The 26,739-nt window shown below is 37.8% G+C and overlaps 1 protein-coding gene across 1 annotated transcript in view; it reads right to left on the reverse strand.

Annotated features, from left to right (window-relative positions):
* LOC306857777 (unconventional myosin-Id) overlaps window positions 1-26,739 on the reverse strand; it is a 74,255-nt gene that overhangs the window by 15,954 nt on the left and 31,562 nt on the right. The window contains exons 13-21 of the mRNA XM_079397909.1: window positions 26,383-26,457; window positions 26,144-26,276; window positions 24,690-24,856; window positions 23,520-23,727; window positions 15,099-15,322; window positions 13,468-13,606; window positions 13,282-13,386; window positions 13,074-13,187; window positions 5,424-5,578 (exon numbers count right to left, since the gene is read on the reverse strand). Coding sequence (XP_079254035.1) covers window positions 5,424-5,578; window positions 13,074-13,187; window positions 13,282-13,386; window positions 13,468-13,606; window positions 15,099-15,322; window positions 23,520-23,727; window positions 24,690-24,856; window positions 26,144-26,276; window positions 26,383-26,457 — 1,320 coding nt within the window. The remainder of the gene's footprint in view (window positions 1-5,423; window positions 5,579-13,073; window positions 13,188-13,281; window positions 13,387-13,467; window positions 13,607-15,098; window positions 15,323-23,519; window positions 23,728-24,689; window positions 24,857-26,143; window positions 26,277-26,382; window positions 26,458-26,739) is intronic.

Here is a 26,739-nt window from a genome sequence, read left to right on the forward strand (position 1 = left end):
AACTGATTTGCTTCTCTCTCAAAGGTTCACGGGAAGGACAAAACCATGGCATTTTTGATATAGTTTCAATCAAAATATCTCTATTAATGAATTATGTCTTCTGAAATCATTCAACAAAATCTAAATACACTGCAGCATGTTAATATACAGCATAGTTTAGATAAATAAGAAATAAAACTGGGGTGTGATTGTTAGTTGTCACTAAAAGGGGTAATGATAGGGAAAGTGGCCAGAACATCCCTATGAAAGTGGCCAGAACATCCCTATCCCATCGTGCCCATAGCAATCAGGTATCAATCTCAGAAATACTGCCGGAGCACTATGGGTATTGCTGTAAATTCCCTCTCTCTCACACACACATTCAGACTCTTTGTCTCCACTCGTTTGCAGCACTGCACATTAACAGCATTACAGAGAAGTGCAGATTGGAATCTGGCCCAGTTTTGTTAGCAAGGGCATGAAGGTCATTCTGAAGCACTCTGGGTATTAAGCACACAGAAAGTGATCAAAGAGCAAGTTGGGATCAATAGAGTAATGGCATGTGATTTTGCCGAGTTGAGAGAGTAAAAAAAGAGACTAAAGATTGATCATCTGGATTTTTAGCAGTGCACAAGGAAGCAATAAAGTGAAACCCTAAAGCCAAAAGAAAATCAAACCTGAAGGATGATTTAATATTAGTAAGTGATTACGGTCAACGAGTTTTTCAAGGACCCATTGACCTTCTATATGCATGTCAATATATAATTACAGTCACAAGAAGATGCAAAGCCCCCAACTTGTTTTCCTACTGCCTGAAGCACAAGTCTTTGAACCCACATCCTTAACGCTATATTGATGTCAGAGGTTCAGAAACGACACTCACTCAGACATCCAAACTCCTGCTTACTCTCCCAAGAGCTTTGAAACGGGATTTGAGTCCAAAAGGCACCATTCATTCCTTCAGAGAAGTGTTAAAAGGAGACAGACTTAATGAATTCCTGTAGAGAACTCTTTCATTTAATTTCACAGAGCCTTTTAGTTCAAGCCACAGTGATCAATAGAGACAAGGGTCCTCATTCAGATGAGACACTAGCTGAGCTGACACCAACACCTTTGTTTCGAGCCCAATTTAAACGGATTACACAAACACACTGGCGTTGGCACCTCACAGTGGAATTCCTCTTTTGAAAGAGTTACATAGGCTAATAATGGAGACGGAGGACTTTTCTTGCTGCAACAAAGTAGTCAACAGTACCTCAAGACTCGAAATAGTCTAGCTAATCCGGACCCGGGTCTTCACACGTTCTATTTAGTGCATGAGTGAAGCGCTTCTTGATATATGTGACAGCTTGAGTGACAGCTACAGTGATGCAGACAGATGTGTGAGTATGTGCGCATGTCGGACTGGGTATGTGTGGGTGTGTATATGTTGGGCTGTAGTTTGAAATTCTTTGAATAATGCTTCAAGGCAGGAGGGGTGGCTGGAGCGCTGAGGTATTCCCTCTGTACAGAGAAAGAGGTGCAGTGCTTCCTGTGTGCTGTGCATGCCAATGAAGAAGAGCATGGTTAAAAATAGAGCTGCAGTCACACAACCTTAAATATTTAATCTCCTACATCTCTACACTGGAAAATAAGAGAAAGTAGGGAAGGATGAAAGAAATATTGAGCCTCCATAAGGCATTTTAAATATCATTCAAAACTTAGGCTGGACTATATGGCCAAAATCATTAATAATCTAACATCAATAATGATTAATATTTTTTCGCCATATTATAAGACATTAATATTTATCATGATATTTATTTACCATTAATGCACGGCTCTATTCAAAATCTGCATGACTTTCTCTTTTTTTCTAAGGAATCCAACCAGAGTATTTATGATAAATATATTAGCTCTATTTTCCTTTAAATTACTGTAAAATGAATGGGGAAGCCCCCCCCCCCAAAAAAATGATCAATCATTTGCATGTGGAATCAATCATAATTTTCACAAATATTGAGAATTATTTGTGAAATAATTTAATTTAATTTTAAAAATTGAATTTAATTTAAAAAATAAAACTAATTAAAACATTTTTGTTAATTGAAATGAAGCTGAAATAAAAATAAAATATAAATATTAGATGAAAAAGGGCCAGTTTTACTAACGCAAACCATCTTTCAGCGTTAAAATAGTACTGCCAGGTTTTACTAAAGACGCGCAGTGAAGAATTAGAGCTGAAAAGGCGTGGACACAGTTATTTTTGCGCCTGAACTTATTGAATATGCATTTCTAGGAGTTTCCCTTTCAGATGCAAAATTTATGGGAGGAGAGTATTCAAATTAATCACGCAACGCATTTTACTAGTTTTTGCGCTCATCAAATTACTGGCATTTGCACCATTATTTACAGCCCCAAAAAAGCATGTCTTAAACTATTTTGTGTTTGAAATGGCTGCAATTATTGCTGTGAGAAGGCACCGCAGAGAACAGAGTGCATAGAAGGGAGAGGATGTTTCCACACATATTAATTTATTTGGAAAGAACACATTATCTGAACATATTGTTTGCCAAGCCATGTTATTTTTCATTTGCTTCAGGAAATAAAAGGGGAAAGTGCTGTGTGGCCAAGTATGGTGACCCATACTCGGAATTTGTGCTCTGCATTTAACCCATCCAGACTCAAACCCACGACCTTCAGGTTACAAGTCCAACTCTCTATCCATTAGGCCACAACTGCCTAATAGACAACTTGGAACCCTCATTTAGGAGTCACGCAATACCAGTTCTATCAAAACCTCTTGCAACCCTTCATTTTTTGGCCTCCGTTTCTTTTCAACATACTGTGGCTTATTTATTGCTTTGTTTATTTGCGACTACGCTAATTTGCGCTGCGCTTGGTATATTGCATTGGTCGATATGTAAATGTGATGTTGCGTCTGTGTTTTTTAATTTGCGCGTTGTTAAATCACCCGCAGATATTTCCACGCCCATCTGCCCTGTTTTGGAATAGCGCTCTCGCGCTTATTTGCATAGTTTAGTAAAATTGACCATCAAACTGAAAATTAGAAATGTTGTTTCAGTTGTTCCAGTTTCAGCCAAAGCACTAAAATGACTGGAATTGGAAATAAACAGAAACTAAAACTGAACACTAAAACTAAAGCTGAAATAAAAATAAATTAAAATTAAATAGTAATAAATAAAAATACTATTTTATTCAACATTTGCGGCTATCTACATTTATGATTATGATTATCTATAGTTATGCTGCCACAAACAGTGAGATATGATGAATGATGGTGAAGGATAAACACAAAGCAAGATTCAGAGAAAAATTAAAATGTTGAGAGAGAAAGTGGGCACTTAGAGAAATAATCCTCTCTATTTATGTAGAGCCGAATGAGTCAAAGACTTTGTTGACAACATTCTTAATGCAGATAAGAGGGTTACGATTTTACTCGCATATGGCACAGACTGTGCCAGTCAGACTGATTTTCAATACATGGGATGTTCTTCCGATCTATTCATAGCACAGGAGAAACAGTTACGACTGCAGTTTTCCCGTAAAGACACTCAGTTTGCAAAACGTGCCCAGAGATCCAAACTCACTAACCAGCAACATCATGCATAATTGTGATAGAGTCAGTTTAATTGAAAATGATTTAAACAGACTATGATTTTTGTTGTAACTCTCAAAAGCTGCTATGCAAGCTCTTTCCTAGGCGTCACTGTTGAAATTGCAATAGGAAGTGAACAGAGAGGAAGGAATGGTGGCTAGTGCTCAGGCTGCTGTGCAGGACAGCAGAGGAGAGATAAAGGTTAAGTACAGATCTAAAGGGAGTGGAAAGCAGCAGAATACAGCAGCCTCAGTGTCTGGCCTTTTGTTCGGCAAATGGATCATGCTGATGGATGGATCCAGAGAAAGCTTACGGCTGCAGGGTCATTAGCAGCGAAACGTTAGCAAGGTGTTTTCTAAAAAAACACTCTGCTCAGGGGATACAGGGCCCTACAGAAAAAGCAGTGAAGCATCCTTTTAAGGCAAGTCGATATCACTCAGTACGTTTACACGCAGTTGTTTTTGTAGTCGAACTACAGTCTTTCATCTGTCTGGCCTAGAACCCAATACAATGCGTAATAGAATATTTGAAGGATTAAATACACATTGAGCATCACCTCTGTATTTCGGAGCCACAAGTCTAATGCACATACATTTTGGACAAAGCTGACATAGTTGCACTTAGTATTTTTGATTGACAAAAAAAAAATAAAGGTTAGACTAGAGGTTTGAAAAGTCTGCCATTTTAAAGGACAAAGTACTGTTTTAGTCTGATTAAAATCAAACTATTTTAAGTGCATGTAAATGGGGTCAGGTGTTTTTTTTTTTTTTTTTAAACATCTATAATGTTACGAGGCTGTTCTTTTGAAGATTCTATTAATCCTGACATGTATCACAGTATCCACAAAAACAAAGCAGCACAACTTTTGTTAATGAAAAGTTTTGATAATAAAAAGAAATATGTTTCTTGAGCACCAAATCAGCATATCAGATTAATTTCTGAATAATCATCTGACACTGAAGACTGGAGTAAAGGCTGCTAAAAATTCAGCCTTTAAAATACAAAAATAAAATAATAGAATTACAGAAATGAAAAAAAATATTTAAAATATTGCTAAATAATACCAAAATCAAAAGATATGAAATTGAAAGTTCATTAACTGGATTACTGAGCATTTTTAAAGGTTGCAGCCCTCAAAAGAAGTGGTTGTGGTGTGTATTTTTAGGGACACTGAGTGAACCTTACTATGGTGTGTTTGTGTTTTAAATCATAATCGGCCCTGTCAGCCAGGCTCATTTAGTTCTAAAAACACAAAAAATGGAAACTTTCATTCAGACTGCCCTCATCTTACACGTATATCTTGGCTTTCCTCTAATCTCAGTACACAGACAGACACACACTTTACATACCCTTAGATAACCTTTAGAGTCAATCTCATTTTTCTGATTCATAAGCCATACAAAATCATCAAATGGCCTGTTATAGTGTCTACCGCCCATCGATTTCAGGAAGTGTAACCCCTTAGCCATCACAGTATGACACACCAGGGCATAATTGATCAAACATTAAGTTTAACATTAATATCAAGCAGAACATATTGGATCTCCTCTCTGTACCATGCTCAGATCTTGTGTAATCATTTGGCTGATTCTAGGGAGCTTAAAGTAGCTCTCAAATCTAGAAGACACAAATTTTTCTCCCGCTTCATAAAAAGCCATAGGGGGGTACCAATCCGACAGGGCTAAGCAGGCTGTTCTGTCCTTAAACGCCCTGAACAGGCACTGCAGACAAGAGAGTGGATGAATTATCATGGTTGGCACTCTTAACCTTATGTGCCCTGGCCCCATCCCCAGAGTCCTGCTACCTCTCCCAAATCGCTCTCAGGAGCGCCCCCTGTCGGTGTCACCTTTTGAAGTGGCTGAGCAGGGTCCCAACCAGCTCTCCGATGCGGCTGTCCCCCGCTGGCACCATGCCCTGCAGGCACACGATTAGGTCCCGGTTGTCTTTGGTGTGGAAGACGACCAGCTGGTCTTTCCCAGGGGAAATGCTCACTCCGGTCACCTGAGACAGGAAGAAAGGGCGATGCAAGTTAAAACAGCACTCATACAGACACACAGAAGGCCAGCATGCACTAATAAGCTCTGCCATAATTTAGTTCTCATTATCATGAAGCTGCAAACAAGGGCCCTGGGTTTTGAAGGCGCACTCGCAGGAAACATTACACATCTGTTGGTACATTAAGGTGTAGGAACAAATCATAATTTACTGTGTTTCAATAAACATGGTGAGACACTACTTCCAGCGCAGATGATCTTCATAACCAGTTGTATTTTAGTATAAATTTATATACGATTTATTAACATTTTAAATTACCGTAAATTTTTATATTTTCAGTTTTAATTTTACTTTACGTTTTAGTAATTTTGTTTTGTACTTTTGTATTTTTTATTTTTATTTCTATTTAGCTTTAATTTATTTTTATTTCTGTTTAATTTTAGTATGTCAACTGAAACTTACATTTTTATTTTAGTTAGGAAATATTAAAAAAAAATTTTTTTTTTTTTTAATGTATCTAATGTTTTATTTTATTTCGGATTTATTTCAATCAACAAAAAAAGTTTTAGTTTAGTTAACAATAAAAACACTGTTCAAACAATAAATAAACATGGGGGTCACGATAACATGGGTTATTAGATGTTTGATTGTGGTGGGTTGGTGTTTGGGACCTTGAGTTTTAATTCAAACAGGTGTCAGAACAGACTGTATCAGCCAATGAGGTTATGTTAGTTCTATTATATGCAAAAAGCCATTTAAAATGCCATGCAGACAAGCACTTCAATAGTTAATAAGATTATATTTCTTTCAATATATAAATTAAATTTCATTTTCAAAATGGATGAATGAATGAATAAGAATAAAAAAGTAATAATAAATGTTGCAACAAGAAAAACATAACACAGGCAAAGAAAGGACCCCTACAGAGACTGTCTAGCAAGTCTCTTAAAAATAAAAAAACGCACACAGGAAAAAAGAAAATAAAAATCAATAAATAGGTCAATGGAAATGGAAAAAACTAATACAAGAAAACATTCATAATTCAAAAATGTATGATTTTTTATGTTTGAAAAGATTTCTGTAAATAATTATTTAGTTTGTTTAGGCTGTTTGTTTAGTCTTGAGCTTTCATTTTCATGGTCAACACTTGACAATTTCTTTCTTGAGAAATATCTGAAACTATCATAAATAAACAGATTAAATTTCCAAGACCTCATTTTAAAACTAGACTTCCAGATCTCCATATTTGACCCAAAAACAATAGCAAGCCTCCATACACAAACTGCTCTTTTCAAGATGAAACACTTAAAAATGTGATGCAGTTTCCTTGAGGTAAAATTTCTTTGTCTTTCATCCTCTTTATCTCTAGGGTTAGGGTTCAGCGAACACAGTCTGGGCTAGGGTAAAACAGCTAGGGGAAAATAAATCCCCCATGGATCAGTTTTCTTGGGCAAAAATCACTAGCTGAATAGATTAAGAAACCAAGGACTCCACACCACACTGTCAATACCATTTATCTCACCCTCATTTATCTTAAAATAAAGCTTGGCTGGATGGAAACCACCTTTACCACATCTAAGACCTTGGTGATGGTCTCACAGAATAAAAGATGCAGGATGCGACAGCTGGTGTGACCAAATTAGGACCAATTGATAATACAGTCATTACGAAAAGCCAGATATGACCAATTTGTCACCAATGAGTAAATATTTAAAGAACCGTAACGAAAGACAAATGTGAGTCAAACATGACACTGATGACCAGGCCAGAACAGGTTGTGATATCCTGAAATGTACATAATGCTTGTGGAAATATGGATCAGGCACCCCTGGTCTCTCTAATCGGGAATGAGTCACATTACCATTGACTTCCTGTGTTTGGATGTGATTGAAGGAATTGTATTGCTCCTGCGTTTTAGATAAAATATTCATTATGTAAGAATCATGCAGTGGGATTTTGTCAACTGTTAGGCAGTGATTCCCAACCTGGGGTAGGGGCATCAGAGTAAAATAAAGGGGGGGAGGGGGGATGAGGAAGGGCTGGGCAGTAAAACGATAACAATAATTATTGTGGTATAATTTTCCTTTGATAAAAGGATAACAAGAGTTCGATAAATGTTCTATTTAATGTTTATGTGGCAATAGTGGAACGAAACAGTGCTATTCACTTGAACCGCGACACAAAGAGCTTTTATCCACTTGGCTCAAAGTTCAAACGGCAGCGCAGCGTGAGTTTACTAGAGTAGATGTGTTTACTCGCTGGTGAGTCTCAGTCACGCGAGCACTAAACAACAACGCTGTGAGATCCAGTGTAAAGCGCTTTAATTCAGCTAAGAACACAAGTTTCAATCCAGATGAAACACTGTGCGCAACAATACAGTCAGAAGGCTTTTCAATCTACAAATCGCCATCATTTTCCATGGATTCACTGTAGTAACACTAATGGTACCATGGTATTGTGTCAGAAATGTGGGATATTCATATAGAATTTTATTATATTATTAATGTGTATTAAAGGAGTAATGGAATATAATTACTGTATTTTTGTGATTAAAGGCAGGGTAAGCAATTTCTGGAAGCCAGTGTTGATATTTGAAATCGCCAAAACAATTTCGATTGATCCGCCCCACGTATATGTAGCCTACGCAACCCAGGCAACGATTAGTTCTGTGAAACATAAGCCGCTTTTCCACTGGCATTACCTGGAACAATATGTCCCAGGAACTTTTTTTTCCCCCAGACCTGTTGCTGTATGCGTTTCCATCGCGGTCTAAAGTACTGAGAAGATTAGGCAAATAGTCTGGTGACTTAACGGTAGGTCTGCGTGTGTTTCTCAATACCAAGTACGCAAACTTCTGCCTTGCATCCTTCGTAGTTCGGACTTCACGAGTTAGACTTGGGAGTGTGAATTCCCACAGATGGAACGACGCAAGTCCGGTAATTGACCATATGCACGGAGCGCTATTTAGAACTTCCGGATAAAGATAAGCCAGCTCGTAATCTTCCGGTGAAGCTCATTTTATATGTGCTATATATAGGTAGAGACTCTCACAGAAACCTCTCCTGCCTCATTCTTATCAGAAACTGAGAAACAAAATAACTGCAACACCATAAATAATGATAGCGGATTTAACATACTGTTTTATGTTATTAAAGAACATATACATTTATATGTACAGTCTGGTAGCCTAATCCCAGAAAAGTGTACTCATGTAACTGTACATTTAATGCTGACAAATAAACACTATTTTAACTGTTTTGGCAGTTAGGCTAATCTCATAAACGACATCATAATGCTATTCTCCATAATCAACATCTTATCTTCAGCCATGAACACATTTTTAAAATCTTATAAAATTTTAAAGCCTTTATTGTTTCTCAACTCTGTAGTAAAATGCAGTAAAATTCACTTTATTAAAGGTTCACTTTTCATTCATGTTTTAGGCTTCTCCTTATTTTTATATTTTAGACATCCATCAATTAGTGATGAAAATAAAAAAAATTGCTGCGCTGGTGGAAACAACACGAGACCGTGCTACCGCAATTATCAAGAGCGGCGTTCTGCGTTCAAACACACGCAATAGGCTAAAAGCTTGCCGCAAAGCCCCAGCAGGTATAATTACCATAATGCATCAGAGGGAAATATGTTGAAGTTGAAGAGCGTATAATGAAAGCGTATTTGTCTTCGATTTGTTTTATTTCGTTAAGTAGTAATTTAAAGCTTTCTATAGCCTAGATATGTTTATCATGTCTGTGAGGCATGTATTCGCTAGTTTTGGTTCATTTTTGTGAAGCGCTCCTGTTCGAGACGAGACGGCAGTATAAAAGCACATTGTTTTTGTTGATATTGTGAGTGCACAAATAAAAGTAGACTTCACTTGTCATTTAAAAAAATTATAAATAAGGACAGACAACAGCCTATGCTGCTTATTTAAATACCTACATATTTAAATACAAATTAAATAAGTTGGTACAGCAATTAAATAGTGCATTCAATATTTTGAAATGTTTTATAACTACATGTTTAAGTTTTATCCAACACAGACTTGTTGCTGCTGTAGTTTTTTTAGTCTGAATTTGAGCTCTATTTTGACATCGGCTCGTCAGATGATTCATCCAGTTGCCACTGCCAATCATAGCAGTGACTCGCGGCATGATTTAACGGATTCACTCGCTTAAATTTAACATTCATGTTTGTCATCCCTGAAATGTTATACGTGGACGTTTGGTCCTCTTAGACAAACAAAACTTTTCTCCAAATTGTGAATGGATTATGTAGAGAAACCGAGCAAAGGGCGCTCCCTTATGGCACAGTACAGTTGACCGGAAATGACAGAGCTGGCTTATCCAAAACCAGGAAGTAATCGTGCATATGGTCAATTCTGACGTCTAACGTCAGTCAGCTCACCTTGGCTGCTGCAATCTTCCTCACTTTCTTTACAGACGAGATATATCAAACACTGCACTGCCTCTTTTCGTTTTCATTTAAACATATAAATAGAACAATACAATAAAGACCAAAGATTACCTGTTAAGATTTACCCAAAACGAATTATATCTTATGTTTATCCACTACAGAGACATCAGAGCCAGCGGCAAATGTCAGAAGGACTAGCCGAGGTTATGCTCTCTTCGGGGTACATGAGCACTGAGCGCCCAGTGATCGCGTGGAGCTCATGTCTCCGAAATCAGCGTAGCACATTTTCAAATAGGTGCCGTTTTTATAAATAAACCGCAGATTTGAGTTTTAAACAACAACATTCTCGTCTGAAATACACGCGCCCAGTGTAGGCAGACTTTAGCTGTCGCATCGCAGCAAGTCCGGTGTAGAAACAAAGCAACCTCGGCATCCGATCGCACGCCTTCCGCTCCTTGAGTTCTCTCCAGCGCTGGAAAGCTGATCCGATATATACACGGGTCCTACTTCTTGCCTTATCGTTCCTCAATCGTTTTCCTCTTTTGTTTTTTATCCGCCATCTCTATCTTTCTGTCGCTCGGCTCGGCTGTTCACTGAACGCTCTCTCCTCCATATCACGAGTAGACACACCCCTTACTGCTGATTGGCTACAAGATTGTTTTGGTACTCGGCCCCGACTCAGTTTTCTAAAACGTTTTTGAAAAATAACATACCCTGCCTTTAAGCTATAGCGTTTGTGCATAAAGTTTTTAGAACACTGTTTTATATACAAATACCTAGAAACCATATAGTTATACCATAAAACCATGTCGCATTTTTACCATGGTATTGGTGCTAATACGTGAGGTTTTAACTCTGGTTATCATGATCTAAATATGTGTGCTACTATGGAGGAACAAAGGTTAATTTGAATAAAACTCAAACAGTCAGAATAATTTCACCATATAAAAATTAGGTTGTTACAAGTTTTACAGATGTTATAGTTTTTGTTAATGAACAAATTTCTGCATCCTAACTTAACTTTCTACTACTATTAACTCAAATGTGCTTTTCTAAGAAATAAATTCAATGTCATTATTGCATATATCCTGTATATTGGGGGGGGGGGGGGGTGCTCAGATTGGAAACCACTGCTATAAGTTACATATATTCTTCCCTTTCTATAGTAATACTGGGCAATTTTATTATCATTTCTTATTATCATGCCGAGATAACTGACCCAAACAAACAGCATTCAGGAAAATAAAGTGATCATAAAGAGATCTATGAAGAGAAAATAGAGACTTCAACAGGAGAGAAGGGATGAAAACAAAGAAAGCCTACAGGAGTGTGAAGACACACACAAGCCCAAGCAGAAGGAACACACCGAGGAGGCAAATTTGTGCACATGCCGGAACGATACTAGACATCAGCTGATCTCCCCTCCCGCTCCGTCACCATGACAACCCCATCCCCTGGGATGTTGGCATGACAACGGTGGAGAAGGAGACGGATGAAGGAGGAGGAGCGTAGCGGAGTTGCAGAGTGAATTGTTTGGGGCGGGGGGAGAGAGAGAGATTAACATGGTGTGTATTTATTTTTGGGATAATATCTCAGTAATGTTTTTTTCTAGGATACGGTTCCTGCCCAACCATTTAATAATGCAATCAGTGTCCTTGATATCCTTTTGTCTTTGATGTGTTAGCTGTCATAAATCATTTTATCCATTTCCCTGATCTGTGCATTCTGTGACACTGGAGCAATAAATAAATGTGAGGGGCAGGAGAGGTTCAGTTGGGCATTGACCTTTCCCAAATCAAGAGATGTTAACTGCTCTTTTCCATCATTCAGAAAGCAATCAGAGATTTACTTACATACGTTATTTCTTATTCAACCCACTGTACATAGCAATAAAACCCTTTAATGTTTCTGTTGGATGAAGAAATTAAACCAGGGGTGCCCAAACTCTGTCCTGGAGGGCCGGTGTCCTGCAGAGTTTAGCTCCAACCCCAATTAAACACACCTGAACCAGCTAATGAAGCTCTTACTAGGCATATTAGAAACTTCCCAGCAGGTGTGTTGAGGCAAGTTGGAGCTAAAGTCTGCAGGACACCGGCCCTCCAGGACCGAGTTTGGGCACCCCTGAATTAAACCATGTCAATAAATATTTTTGAGTCACTTTCATAACTACATTCTCCCTCTACTAGAGTTAAATTAGAATCATTATGGTCACACTTTATTTTAAGGTCCAGTTCTCACTATTAACTAAATATTACCTATGACTTTTGCCTTAATAAACTCATAATTACTGCTTATCAATAGTTAGGTAGTTGTTAAGTTAAGGTATTGGGTAAGATTAAGAATAAGAATTATAGAATATGATCATGCAGAATATGCGCTTTATAAGTACTAATAAACAGTCAATATGTTAATAATAGGCATGCTAATTAGAAGCTAGTTAATAGTTAGAATTGGCCCCTATACTAAAGTGTTACCTTAATTATTTATATAAAAAAACAACCTACACTGCAGTTCAAAAGTAAGATATTTTTGTAAAAAGAAATTGATACTTCTATGCTGCAAGGATGCAATATATTAATCAAAAGTGACAGTAAAGACTTACATTCTAGTAATACATGAGTAGAAAGTAAAAAAAACAGCCGTTTCAAGCAAAATGGATAGGATATCAATTGTCATGTATAATTGGATAATGGATAATTTAGTGTAAAGTTATGTTGTGTAAAGTGACCATGAATGAAAACACTAGATGTTTTACCAGCTTTAGCACAGGATGAAATGTTTCAGGTTTACAGATTAAAATAGACTTTGTAAACCCCGGAAGGAAATATACAGAATCCAGTTTGATTTAACTATGAGGAAAATATCTGAAATTGTAAACTGTGTTGCAATACTACAATCTGAATAATCAACAAATACATTCTTGATTACAACCATTCTTAAAATTCAGTTGTGACTTCTGGAATTGAAGAATGTGATTGTCACTCTCTTTAAACATCAAACTGCATTTTCACTACAAATATGACTGACAATTATATTTTGCTGCTGTGTGAATGCAACTTATGATATCAAAAAGGTAGATATTTACATTATAGAGTGGGATGCTCTTCATGGGCTTGTACTGCTTGATGGGGTCCATTTTGTAGAGGTGGCGATCAGTGATGAGCAATGCTCGATCCTCTGCTTTATTGAAGCGATTGATCTATTGAGACAATAATATTGCATAGGTTAACATTACATGCAAAGCAAACATCTGATATTGCATCTGATATTACTGAATATAATGAAGGACATACTTTGCGGACATTGCAGGAGAAGAGGACTCTCATGAACTTATCTTTCCTCTGCAGATCACTGGAAACAAGAGTAAAGGAAGACGCTGTCCCAGGACTGTCCTTTTTCTAAGAATAGAAAAAATGTTGTGTTAATGTAAACTAAATGTATTATCATTTATTTTAAACCTGATGGTTTTAAACACTAACCAGGTAGTTGCCCTCCCAGGCTCTCTGCAGGCCGAGATCTGCTCTCTGTCCCTTCAGACACTCTAATGTGGCCACTTTAGCCCTGATCTGCACCATCTCCTCTGGAGACAGGTCTTTAATGAGCGTCCATGCCCACCATCTAAAATATATTTAAATAAATATCATACACACAAAGCCATTGCCTGCAACATGAATTCCACATAAATATACTGAAACCACATTGGAAATTTGGGATTAAAAAAAAAAGTACCCCCTGAGAATACCCACTCAAAAAAATTAAATAAATAAAAAATAACTTAAATATTTGCATGTTCACGACTCTGATATAAAGTTAAAGGAATAGTTTTCACACAACATACATACAAACAAAAATATTTAAATATATAATAACTTGTTTTTAGCAGTGTTTAGAGTGCTTTTTGTCCTTTATTTTGATTGTTTTAATTTGTTATATATTGTAATTTTACATTTTCATGATTTAACTATGTATTAGCTTTTCATGCAGTTTTTGCATTAAAGTAAAAGGGGGCAAACCAAATAAAATCCATGTTAACTTCAGGTAGATGTTTCATTCAAGCTGTTATGCTGATAATATAATTTGTTTTGAAAAAATGCTTACTTTTTTAACAAAATGCCATTAAATACCAAACAATGTCATACATTAGCTGTGTGACTAGAAATCTAAATATGAATTTTTTTTTTACTTTTGGGTTGTTTTCTACATCGTTTTCAGGGTCAGAGCTGTGTTAAAGCTCTTGTGAATAGATCTTCAACAAGACTTTGATCCAAAGAGCAATAAGTGCTTCAGGCAGCAACAATAGCCATGTTGAACGCAAGAGAGCCATTCCTTACTTAAAGACCCAAGAAATACACAAGCGTATAGCAACAAATGTCTCGGTTACGTATATGTAACCCTCGTTCCCTGAAGGAAGGAACGGAGACGTGACGTCACGTCAGGTGACCGACGAATTGGGATCTTGCTTAGTGAAACCAATCCACTTCGAGTGTAACTAAACGAGCCAATGCACATTGGCATACGATTATTGCATCCAGCTGCCGCTGATCACAGCGTGAGTATAAGTGGGCAGCAGGTGCAGCGCATATTCAGGTTGCTGCCAGGGGGAGCCCTAGATCTAGGCAGAGGCACGGGTACCCCGCCCCTTTGCAGGAAACGGAGTCTGGTCCGCAACTCGGCAACGGTCATTTTCCCGCAATGGGAGCATGACTCGTCCACGAAAGCCACCTCAGCGTGCTTAACGCCCAGACATGAGAGGCAGCGATCGTGACCATCACCCGGTGCATTAATCGCATGCCAATGTGCATTGGCTCGTTTAGTTACACTAGCAGTGGATTGGTCTCTCTAAGCAAGATCCCAATTCGTCGGTCACCTGACGTGACTCGGAGTGACCGACTGAAAGGGAAATAACATTTCCTTGTCCAACAATGATAAAGAGCTGAAAGCACAGGAGTGAGTCAGAGACATTACATTGTTATGGTAACATTAGGCCAGACTGTGTCCCCCGCCATACGGCTGACGTTAATGCAGCACAGCTGGAGTCATAAATGACTACCCCATGAGTCACACAGAGCACCAGTGAGCCTGTCCATTTCCTGTCCTCTGTAACTCTGACCTGTTATAGATGTTCCTCAGTGCCTCCTCAAACTTGCGCAAGACCTTGGGCGGTGTGGGCCACTTCACATGTTTGCCGTGATCCTTCATGCCACGCACGTTTTTGAAGCGTCGGTTGACCTCGCGGATGTACGACTTAACCTTGTATCTTCTGTATGCCCGGATGATGATGAGGGCAGCACGCATGCGGCGGTAATGCATTCTGGCCAGTGTCCCACGCCACACCTATGTGAAAGAGTGACAGAAAGAGAGTGTGAAAGATCATAATATTGTACCCTAATCTAAATATCACAATATGGACTCTCTCAAGACAAACAATTTTTACTCAGAAATTGCTTTTTATGTTTTTGACAAATAAAATTGACTAAATTTAAATTCTATTTGACTAAAATACTGCTATACAATAAATATGAGACATTAATTTTTTTTTTTTTTTTATACATTTTAAATTTAAGACAAAATCTTTAAAAGGAAAAAAAAAGGTACAAAAATGTACGATAACCTGATAAAGTCTATTTTTTTAGCTGTAACTGAATACGGTTCCCATTTTTCTTCCATCCAGATGCATAATGTAATTTCAAGTATTTCCGTTACTTCAAGTCTAAATATAGCAATTTTATGATGTTTATTTGTGTATGAGAATACCCCTGGTAGAGATATAGTATACCATGATGCCATATATAACACATCTGCTCCTGTGTGGAATATAGCTAGGAATATAGCTAATGATACATATAATCTGATCTGTGGCACCCAAAGTGCATTTCCGAGGGTGTAAGGCCTGTCTTAGACATCAATAATAGATGATAATGGACCCCTGGCGAGCTGTTTGAGTGGCTCAGTATTCAGCAAAAATCCCTACCATATGTTGAACCCACTTTACATTGACTCAGGTGGGAAGAAGAGAAAGATGCCTTATGTCTGGCAAATATGCCATCATAAAAATGGTTAAACTTGAAGTGATGTCCAAAGACATCAATTCCAGTATCCTATTCTATAATACTGTTTTAATGTACTGTAAATATTATGAGAATGCTGATTTTGTTGGCCACAGTGTCACCACAGATGCCTCATGCATGCATTACACTGTATTAAATTTAAAATTCGGTGTAAAATAACATACAAATCAGAACCGTAGTGTGGGCGAGTCTCCCTTCATGGTCTCTAGTCTTTGCCTGTGTGCTAGCACTGACCTCAAGGAAGAACTTGCCTTTGAGTTGCTGTGCTACTGTGACTGAACCCATTACGTAACTTAACCGTATGACTAATGCAGAGGAGTGAAGAAACTGAAACGGCTCCACATTCATACTCAGCAAATCTGCTACCAGAGGTCCTACATCACCCAACTGATGTGATGTACATGTACACTTTTCATTTCTAAACACAAACCAATCAATCAGTCTGAAAGAAATGTAGCGCAATTCAGAGAATAACATTGATATTATTGATTAGGCATCAATTATAATGTACTATCGAGCGCATAATGATAATTAGCATTGCTAAACAGAGGTTGAAGGGTAAATTTCAAATCTTTACAATGCTGCATGTTTCCCAGATTTGCATTTTGGGTTTAAAACGGTTTGAAATGTGCTTTAATCTTTTTTTGGTTCCAAAGTGGGTAGAAATGAAGCTGATGATAATTTGCAATTTTACTGTCAAAGGGTATTTACATATTACATAATAAAGAAAATGCCTATTGCATAACCTATTGTTTTTGTCAGGCTAAACAGATGTTTTTAGACTGTTTCTGTTGAAGAGGGTGAAAACGATTCTGAATTAATTCTTGACTACAAGACATCTACAGTGAGTAAATGCAGAAAAAAACTATCTTTATACACTGTGTGCAATGCACACTTAGCCATGGATTTTTAAGGGTAAACTATAATATTTATAATTTCAGAGTAACGCAGCAGACAACTCTCATCATATCAAATTACCAAATAATTGTTGAAAATATCTATTTAAGCCTGTTTCCGCTAATAAAAAAAAAATTCTCAGAATTATGAGATATTACGGAGCCCTTTAAGGGACATTCTGGTGGGAAAAATTTGGGGTGGGAGGAAAAAAAATATTTTTCAAATGTTTTGCGTTCTCTCGCAAAACTTTTGCGTTCCCTCGCAAAACCAGTTGAGTTCGGATTAACTCTTCCTGTTTACTTTACAGCTTGCAGTGGTTACAGCTTGTATGTTCACAATGGAGCGGTTCATAGAGTTTTATTTTGAACTTGGACTCAAAGTAATAGTTATACAGTCAGTGCTTAGTTCAAGGCACGGTTTTGGGACATTCTAAAACACCTAATGTGGCTTAATGTTTCAAAACAGACATTAAATTTGATAATAATAAATCCTGATAAAAATTATTAGGCTAACATTAATAACCTTATTAATAATATTACTAATAAAGCAGAATATGAACGCAATGCCCTGCATATTAAGCCTTTTCTTCCCCATTAAAAAATCATTAGCCTACCTTAAGCATTTTATGGGGGAGAAAAAGCTTACGTGCAGGGCGTTGCATTCATATTCTGGGCTTCTGCTTAGTAATATTATTAATAAGGTTATTAATATTGGCCTAATAATTTTATCACCTTTTATTATTATCGAATTTGGTCCTCCAATGTCACTGTTTTAAAGCATTAAGCCCAAAACCGTGCCTTGAACTAAGAACTGAATGCATTTCTTTATACTTGAGTCCAAGTTCAAAATAAAACTCTATGAACCTCTCCATTGTGAACATATGTGAACATACGGAGCTGTATGAACCACTGCGAGCTGTAAAGTAAACAGTCCGAACTCAATTGGAAAAATATTTTTTCCTCCCACCCCAAATATTTTCCATTGACCCAGAATTTTTCCCACCACAACGTAAGATATAAACTCGTAATTGCAAGTTATAAAGTCCAGCTCTGAGGAGAAAAAAAAAAAAGACTGATATGTTGTCAGAGTTGCAAGTTTATATCTCACAATTCTGAGAAAAAAAGTCGGAATGCAAGATGTAAAGTCGAAATTGCGAGAAAAAAAGTCAGAATTGTGAGATAAAAATTTGCAATTACCTTTTTTAAAAAAAATGATTCAGTGGCGGAAACAGGTTGCATAAATACCTAATATTACAAATGTCCCTAACAAAAAATCAACATTTCAATCACAACCAATATAGCAGAATGTCTGAGTAAAATTAGCCTGAGCTGTTCAAATTGTGTTTATGTTCATTTAGAGAGTTGATGCTGACTGCACTTTCGCACCGTCCATGCTGATGACATTGGAAATGCTTAAAACAGTGGGGCGGACAGACGGTGTGTTTGTTTTTAGAGAGGATAGTGGTAGTAGACAACACCCGGGGGAATGTGGGTAAATCAGGCCAATAACAAGACCTCAACTCACCCCGCCCCCCTCCCCCAGTCATCTCGTCTGATCAGCACAATACCACCTCTTCACAGCGATTTCCATACTCATCAAAGCCAAACTGGAGAAAGCTAAGACAAAGAAGTCTCATGTAATAAAGCATAATTTTTTCAATCAAATCCCATTGTTTAGCACTTTTTCCTTTCTAATTTTCTTTTCAGGGCTGCCGAAAAAATTGACAGGAGTGTGACAGGATAAGATCTACGTATTTTAATGACTGTAACTGCTGTGCAAACAGCTTCTTTGAGGTGAAACGTAAAAATGAATAAAAAGATGCTGTTTGAATCTCTCACCCTGCCTAAAACGGGACAAAGAAATTCTAGCAGAATCTATTCAGATGTGCCATCAGGTGTCAAAAGGCAATTACAGATGGCTGACAGAATGTGAGGTGACTTATCATTAATCAGAGAAGCAGGCAGGCAAATCCCACAATCCCTCAACACACACTATTTCACACACTGGCAGGACAGAATCGCAGTCAGGGTATGTGACAGAATTAAACGCATACACAAAAGATCCTAACCACAGACAACCCCATGAGACGGTGGGGGAGGAAGATACGAAAGGAGCCATTTTCATAAATCAATACCATGTGCTTGGCAAACCATTGACTTGGTGATGGAAGCCTCCATCTTCTCTGAGTCCTCTGGCAGATTGTTGGACCAGTGTGAGTGTGTGTGTCTGGGGTAGATGTTGGGGTGCTGCCACTTTCTCAGCCAAATAACAGCAAGGCTCCTTTTGCAGCTGTCACTGGCTTTACATTTGACTGCTGCAATACTTCTCAAAATGTTTATATTTTCTGAATAAAATGCGAGTGGTGCGAAATCAGGGTGCTGCTATGCATTTGCTTATATTTTAGCATGTTTGCAGCATGTTGTTATGTGCGTGGTTTCGAAGGTTTTCTGGGTGATTGCTAGGTGGCTGTTTACTGGCTTAAGACAATACTTAATTTGAGTTCAGTTAAAGTTAAGTAAAGAATTTTTCTTTTTCCATCTGGGAAACGTTTTACTTCACAGCATAATATACTTTTTACTCCACTACATTTTATAAAACATAGTTATTCATTATTCTGAAATTAAGAAATCAATTTTCCAATTTGTGAATGAACTAATTGCACTCAATGACTCATTTGCAAATTTGACTAATGCGATTGTGGCTGTTCTCGAGTCAACAACTGATTCAATGAATCAGAGTGTATCTCCTTTTAAAAATTCAAAAAATAGTTCTACTCTGTACTCCTAAAGTACGGTAAAGATATTTTGATATATTCCTTTATTATCTGCCCAGATGAATGACGTTGAGCACATCTGAAACAGCTCTTTTCAAGGACAGAATGGTAAAGCACCTTCATTAGATGCAGTACATTTCCATTTGCCACTTTGCCTGTGATGGCATGTCCCTGTTGTCTCCTGAGCCGTCGGGATGGGGATATTGCAATCGTACATCACAAAACCAGGCGTACATAAAAAAAAAAAACCTATATGACAAGTATAAAATGGGGGGAAAAAAGCCCCAGTTGACCATGCTGAGTAAAAGGTGCTTAATTGTTCTGTAAAATAGTGTTCGCTTACCACTGCGATCCGACATAGCAAAAGGAAGAAGATGCTACAGAAAAGATCTGAGCAAAAACAAACAATCCTAGAGGAGGCATAAGGGATTTATGGGAGAAAATATAGGAGATTTATACAGGGAGTCTGACACCTCTGTGCATTGAGCGTTTGTTTGCCTCAGCAAATGCAATAAAATCCACATTGTGTTTGGAAAGTAGTCTTAAATCTGTTCAGAAATTAGTGATATGGGATTTAATTCAGTCTATAAAATAAACAGAGAGCTTCTCTCAAAACAGCAACCACAACTAACATGGCCGATCGATGTGGATGCTGAGGCTTGAATATTAATTAAAAGGGAGGAAACTCATGAAGAATGTAGTCACTCGATGTTTGTGTTTTGTACAGTTGATCCGATTTGCCTCAAATCACCTCCATTCAAAGCCACATCTTGCTTATGAACTGAACAGAGGGTTGTACAACGAGAGACAGCACAGCATCTTGCATCTGCCCAAAGGAGCTAGCTGGCAGAGCAGAGGATCCTGGGTATTTTCATCACCTATGGGAGAAGTGCTAAAGCGTAACGGCTTAGAAATGACAGTGGAGTGAGGGGGCAATGGCACAGAAAAATGGCTGGGAATCTGTGAAGGAGTGGTGGGGTGAGACAGACAGGAAATCAGTGAGGAGAAAGTGGGAGGTGAAGAATAACTGAGCATTGATTGGGGGATTGAGGGTTCTTTTGGTTTACGAGCTTGAGAAAGATGAAAGATAAATGCATCCCCATGAGCTATGCACTGAGAAATGAGAGACAAAGAATAAGAGGAAGCAGAACTCAAAGGCCTACAAACAAGGAGATTCATAGAAACGAGCAGTAGCATTTTTAAATTGGCTTCACTGGGAGCCTTTGGCACAAATGTTGGAACCGCTGGCAAAACTGGCAGACTTGGCACAAGTCAAACCAGTCTGCCATATGCTGATAAAGGGATTGTGCGTGAAAGAAAGATGATACAAACCTTAAGACACACATGTGAATGGTTTCAGTGTCTAGGGCCAACCATAAGCTGTTTTTTTGAGTAAAATAACACATTAGCGCCTGTCACTTACAAAAGATCGACACAAGTGAAATCAGCTCTGCTGGGACGCTCGGTTATTGCCTGGAGGTATACAATGTGATTAATACACTGACAACATTCCCACAAATACTTTTTTTTTCCCCTTAGGGAACCCAAGATGAACCTGTGTCAGGATGACACCTTTATCCAGCTCTGAATCTATACAAAAGATCAAACAATCAATCTCTGATTCAGGAAGAGCACAGATTTAACAGTTTGATATGTGTCTGCTCATGAATGTAGCAGTCCGGTGAGACTATGAGACAGAAAAACTGAGCCTAGAACTGAGGGTTTGATATTGAACACAAGCGTGGTGGAAAACCATGTCAGTTTGTGTTTAAAAGCATCTCGATAACGGGTACTGCCTGATAACATCTTTTGAAATAGCGAATAAGATCTTGCAACGGGGGAGTGGTAAAAAAAAAAACACTCCATGCGCAGACAGGAGTTGACAGAATGAATAGATGCTTTGATTTCTAATAACTGTCAGTCACTGAAGACAGTAAATTGAGAGTGGGGAATTTACACTAAGAACCCACAATCATTTTGTGTGACAGTGAAATGACACTGGCAGTCAATAAATCTGCCATTCAAAGTATTCTCATGCTCCTGAGGAAAAATAAAGGTGGAAAAGCCCCTTTAAAAATGCCACAAAGTACTGCGTGTTGTGTATTTACACAGACAAAATAAGAAAATGCTGTGAGGTGGTGGGATTTGGGTGCCATATTGTTCTATTTTTGCCTTGTTGTTCAGTCTGCTGTGGTGTGAGATCTGTTGTTGAAAAGTAATGGTGTCAATGAATCACAGGAACGTAGGGTGGTGCGGATATGGCATCTTGCTGTCTCTTAAGCTGATTAAGTAAGTGCCATAATGAAGTCTCAAGAAATTCCTGATCAGATTTAATTATTGAAAACCAGCCAAATACCAAATGAAATATGATGAATGTCTTAAGAAAAATTGGATGTGGTCCCATTGTGATTTTAGTGAGGAATTTCACATACACAACTGTTCAAAAGATTGGGGTCAGTAAGATTTTAAATACATTTATTCAGCAAGCTGTATTAAATTGATCAAAAATTTAAGTAAATACATTTAAAATGTTATAAAAGATTTATATTTTAAATAAATAAAATAGAAAATTGCTATTTTAAATAGTAATAACATTTCACAATATTACTGTTTTATTGTATTTTAATCAAATAAATGCAGTTTTGGTGAGCATAAAAGCATTTCAATGTTCAACATTTTCTTTCAAAAACTTCCTTTAATAAGGAAAATAAATTAATAAATAACTTTATTTAATAAGGTTAGCTGAGGTTAGTCTTGAGGTCTAAGAATGTTATCATGACTCATAGGAGCAAGCAAGAATTTTGCACTTTGTGGGAGGACATTCGATTTCCAAATGCATATCTATTTATATGGTGCCCAAAAAGTATATTTGGACCCTTTAGTCAGAACTAAAAATGTCTGCATGTCATTGCATAAGGCAACAAAATATTAAACAAGTGATAGTGAAGCTAACTAATATTTGATTAATGGCATCTTTTTTATGACTGAAGGCCAATACTACTGATGCCTCTATAAAATAGTTATTTTTTCCCTAATATTTAACCATTGACTATTGGCATTCAACATTACAGTATAATTGAGAGCTATTAATTTTAATATTTATTAGACTTTAATAAAAATTATTTAAGTGAACTTTAAACAATTTTCTCACAAACCCATTATAACCAATGTCAAATTTAGCTACCTGTGCCCTTCAGCAAGTAGGAAATATACAAAAATTGAATAAAGTTATCAAACACTAAATTCTAAATTAAATATAGATGAATCCTTAAAGCTATAAAAGTTATTGATTTCCTTTTTTTTCTTTTGTTCTTTGATGAACAGACATCACAGCAGCTGGGTTAATAGGTTATTTTGGCTGCTGTTTCTTTAAGAGCTGCCGACATGACGCGGATCTGACACGCATCGTGCTTTCTCTCAACTCACTTTACATTTTCTGAACCACTTCGGCACCTTTGTGCGAGCAATTGAAGAGCGCGCGCCGAGTTCAGTACAGTAGCGTTTCCGCGCTTATTTGACTTGCGCCTGGCACTGAGGTGAAGTGGAGTGCGCGTCTGAAACGTCTGTTCTTTAGTTCTGTGACTAAATTAGCAAGAAAAAAGAGACAGAGGCAGCAGTTGTGAGTGGGGTGGCCAACACTAGCTGCGTAACTGCATTAAATATTTTTAACACATTAAACTGAAAAAATGTATCGCCTGCGTTAACGCGCTAATTTTGACAGCACTAATATATTTATATAAGTATACACCAAGCCTAAGCTACACATAGAAAGTCTGAGGTATTGAGCTCGAACCTTCTGCAGAAAGAGGACAATCCTCTTCACCATCTCTGCTCTCTGCTCCTCCAAGCTGAAGATGGTTCGAGGGGTGCGAATAAACACTTTGGTCTTGCCATAGGCCACGTCGTGATCGAACCCACAACCCTGCAATAGACGCTTCACCGCCTCCTTATCAGAGGGGAGGTCGTGGTTGGGCCAGGTGAACTCGGAGATCATTTTATACCTAAAAAATGAAAAGAAAAGAAGATTGTTTCGAGGATAGAGCAATAACTCACATATTGTTATTTATAAACATATACATTTATTAAATATATATTTGAGTGTGGTTCATCCAATCAGATTATAGAGTCCAAACTATCCGTTTCATAACATCATTATATAACACAATGAGTGCTTATTTAAGAGCGATGTGAGGCCGGACCCTTTGGATCAAATCCTCATTTGTCCAATCTCACCTCTAAGTAGTACATTATATTCCATTCACATCTGCAGCCGTGACAGAGACACAAATCACTCCTGTGAGTGCTGTTAACACTGCATTCTCAATTAGATTAATTTTAGTCTAACGTCCTCTGAGCGACAGACATTTTGTCAACTCAGGTGTTGAATCTCATCAACTGATTTGTAGCAAGTGTGTTTCAGAGTTTTTTTTAGGGGACTATTTGTTTAGAGCAATATACAGAGGCCTCAGAGACACTTCATCTTAAAGAAAACTGAGACTTCAGGAGAATATCTTATAGGTTTTTGCTCAAGGATTCTGGTCCCTATATATCTAGAATAATTGTATATTGAGAGAAAAAGTACAATGTATGCTCTCAAGGCTTTTGAAAAAGATTCAGCTTGCACGTCATTGTTACATAAAACCCTTTAGCAATTATGACACTTTGTGAAGAAGGGACTCCAGAGGATGACAGCTTTCACACCAACAGACGTTGCATAAGATCTTCACAATCTGATTGATCAATCTGTAGTTTCAGATGTCACTAGCAACAAGACGCAACAGTCTCGCACAAGCTGTCACAAGAGCATTGAGTTGCAATTCATGAGCTGAAACCATACACGAATGTCAAATCATGCAGAACATCAAATAAAAAGACTATTGAAACATAAACAAATAAATGATTAAAAAATGCTTTGAAATTGACACACGTTGGCCATACAAATGGAAAAACATGAGAAGTTCACCTCTGAAGAAACCGTGGGTAGGTTTGTCTGTTAGCAAAACCAGCTCGTCGCACCCGGAGGTTTTCCAGGAGGCCCAGGTACTCCACTTGGTGCTTGCAGCGCTCGTGTTCAAACAACAGCGGTGACTTAACATCATTCGGCTTTATACAACGCACGTAGTACGGCTCCTAAATAAATCAACAGAGGGCGACTGTGAGTAATTGCATTGCAAGGGTTAGTTTCACCCAAAAATGACAATTCTGTCATTAATTTCTCACCCTCATGTTGTTCCAAACCTGTAAGACATTCGTTCATCTTCAAAACACAAATTAAGATATTTTTGATAAAATCTTATCGTCATCCACCATTTTGGAGAGTATCTACTGAACATAAACAACACTGATTACATTCAGCAAAAGCACACGCATGCTGAACGTAAACATCGATCATTACGTTGTTTACATTCAGTGGATACTCTCCAAAATGGCGGAAGTTATTGTTAGCACACAAAAAAGTATTTTCGTAGCTTCGTAAAATTACAGTTGAACCATTGATGTCACATGGACTATTTTAGGGGAAGTCGTGGCCTAATGGTCAGAGAGTTGGACTCGTAATCCAAAGGTTGCGGGTTCGAGTCTCGGGCAGGCAGGAATTGTAGGTGGGGGGAGTGAATGTCCAGCACTCTCTCCACCCTCAATACCACGACCTTGAGCAAGGCACCGAACCCCCAACTGCTCTCCGGGCGCTGCAGCATAAAATGGCTGCCCACTGCTCCGGGTGTATGTTCACGGTGTGTGTGTGTTCACTGCTGTGTGTGTGCACTTTGGATGGGTTAAATGCAGAGCACGAATTCCGAGTATGGTGTCACCATACTTGGCTGAATGTCACTTCACTTACCAATGTCCTTGCTACGTTTCTGGACCTGGAAACATTGCAGTTGTATTGCTGTCTATGGAGGGTCTGAGAGCTCTCAGATTTGATCAAAATTATCTTAATTTGTGTTCCGAAGATGAACAAAGGTCTTATGGGTTTGGAACAACATGAGAGTAAGTAATTAATGACAATTTTCATTTTTGGGTGAACTAACCCTTTAAAGGCTTATAATCTATCGTTAACAAATATTCTCCTATGGAGAAAATAAATGGGATTTTTCTTCTGGAACATGACTGTTGCACTCTATTAAACAGCGCTCTGGAATACTTGACTTAACTGGACATTCACAGCCTACATTTTTATATTGATAGATAAACTAGACCATTTTTCCAGGTTCCTCAACTTCCTACATAGCTTTGCTGTCTATTTTTTCTCACATTAAAAATAACCTGAAATCAATATTTAATGTCCACATAAGTATTTATTTGGTGAGCTGCCTTGTAAAAAGCAATAATATGCGTTCATTGGTCATTATCTCAAAAACTCTTTATATTTCAATATATATGATATGGTCTACACAAAAATGTTTCAAACACACCCACCTTGCTGGCCAAGTTCTCCACCAGAGATATCATGGAGTTTTTGAAGAGAGTGGCAGCAGTCAGGGGTCGTTTGGTGACCTCTGTGATGCTCAGCTTGCCCTCTGGCCACATGGCCTTCAGCACAGGGTTTGAGCTGTGAAATACAGAAGGAGAAGGACATATATAAGTCACGGATGTTGTGTGACATCTGGCAGGTATGCAAATAAGACTGGAGGGATGTACTTTATGGTAATACTGACCTGTTGTAAAGTAATCTCTTGAAGTCCTGAAACAAGGTGTCCTTGTTCTTGTCAATGAAGCCTAAAACAGAATAACTGAAACAAAACACACAACCACAACGACTGAATTATATGCAGATAGTTTGCACATGGCAAATTTCAAACTTAAGGTGAATTGTGCAATTTCTTTGCCTATGTCATTATTTGAAACCACACAGAAACACAATGTTTACATTTTTCAGGGAATGAAACTACAAATGGCTTACTTTGATAAGATAAAAGTATTTTATCATCAAAATAATAAGAATAATAATAATAATAATACACTTCACTTAATACTGATCTAAATATGAGCCTCAAGCCTCCTTGGAAACAAGC

Source organism: Barbus barbus (genome assembly GCF_936440315.1).
Source record: "Barbus barbus genome assembly, chromosome: 38".
NCBI lineage: Eukaryota > Metazoa > Chordata > Actinopteri > Cypriniformes > Cyprinidae > Barbus > Barbus barbus.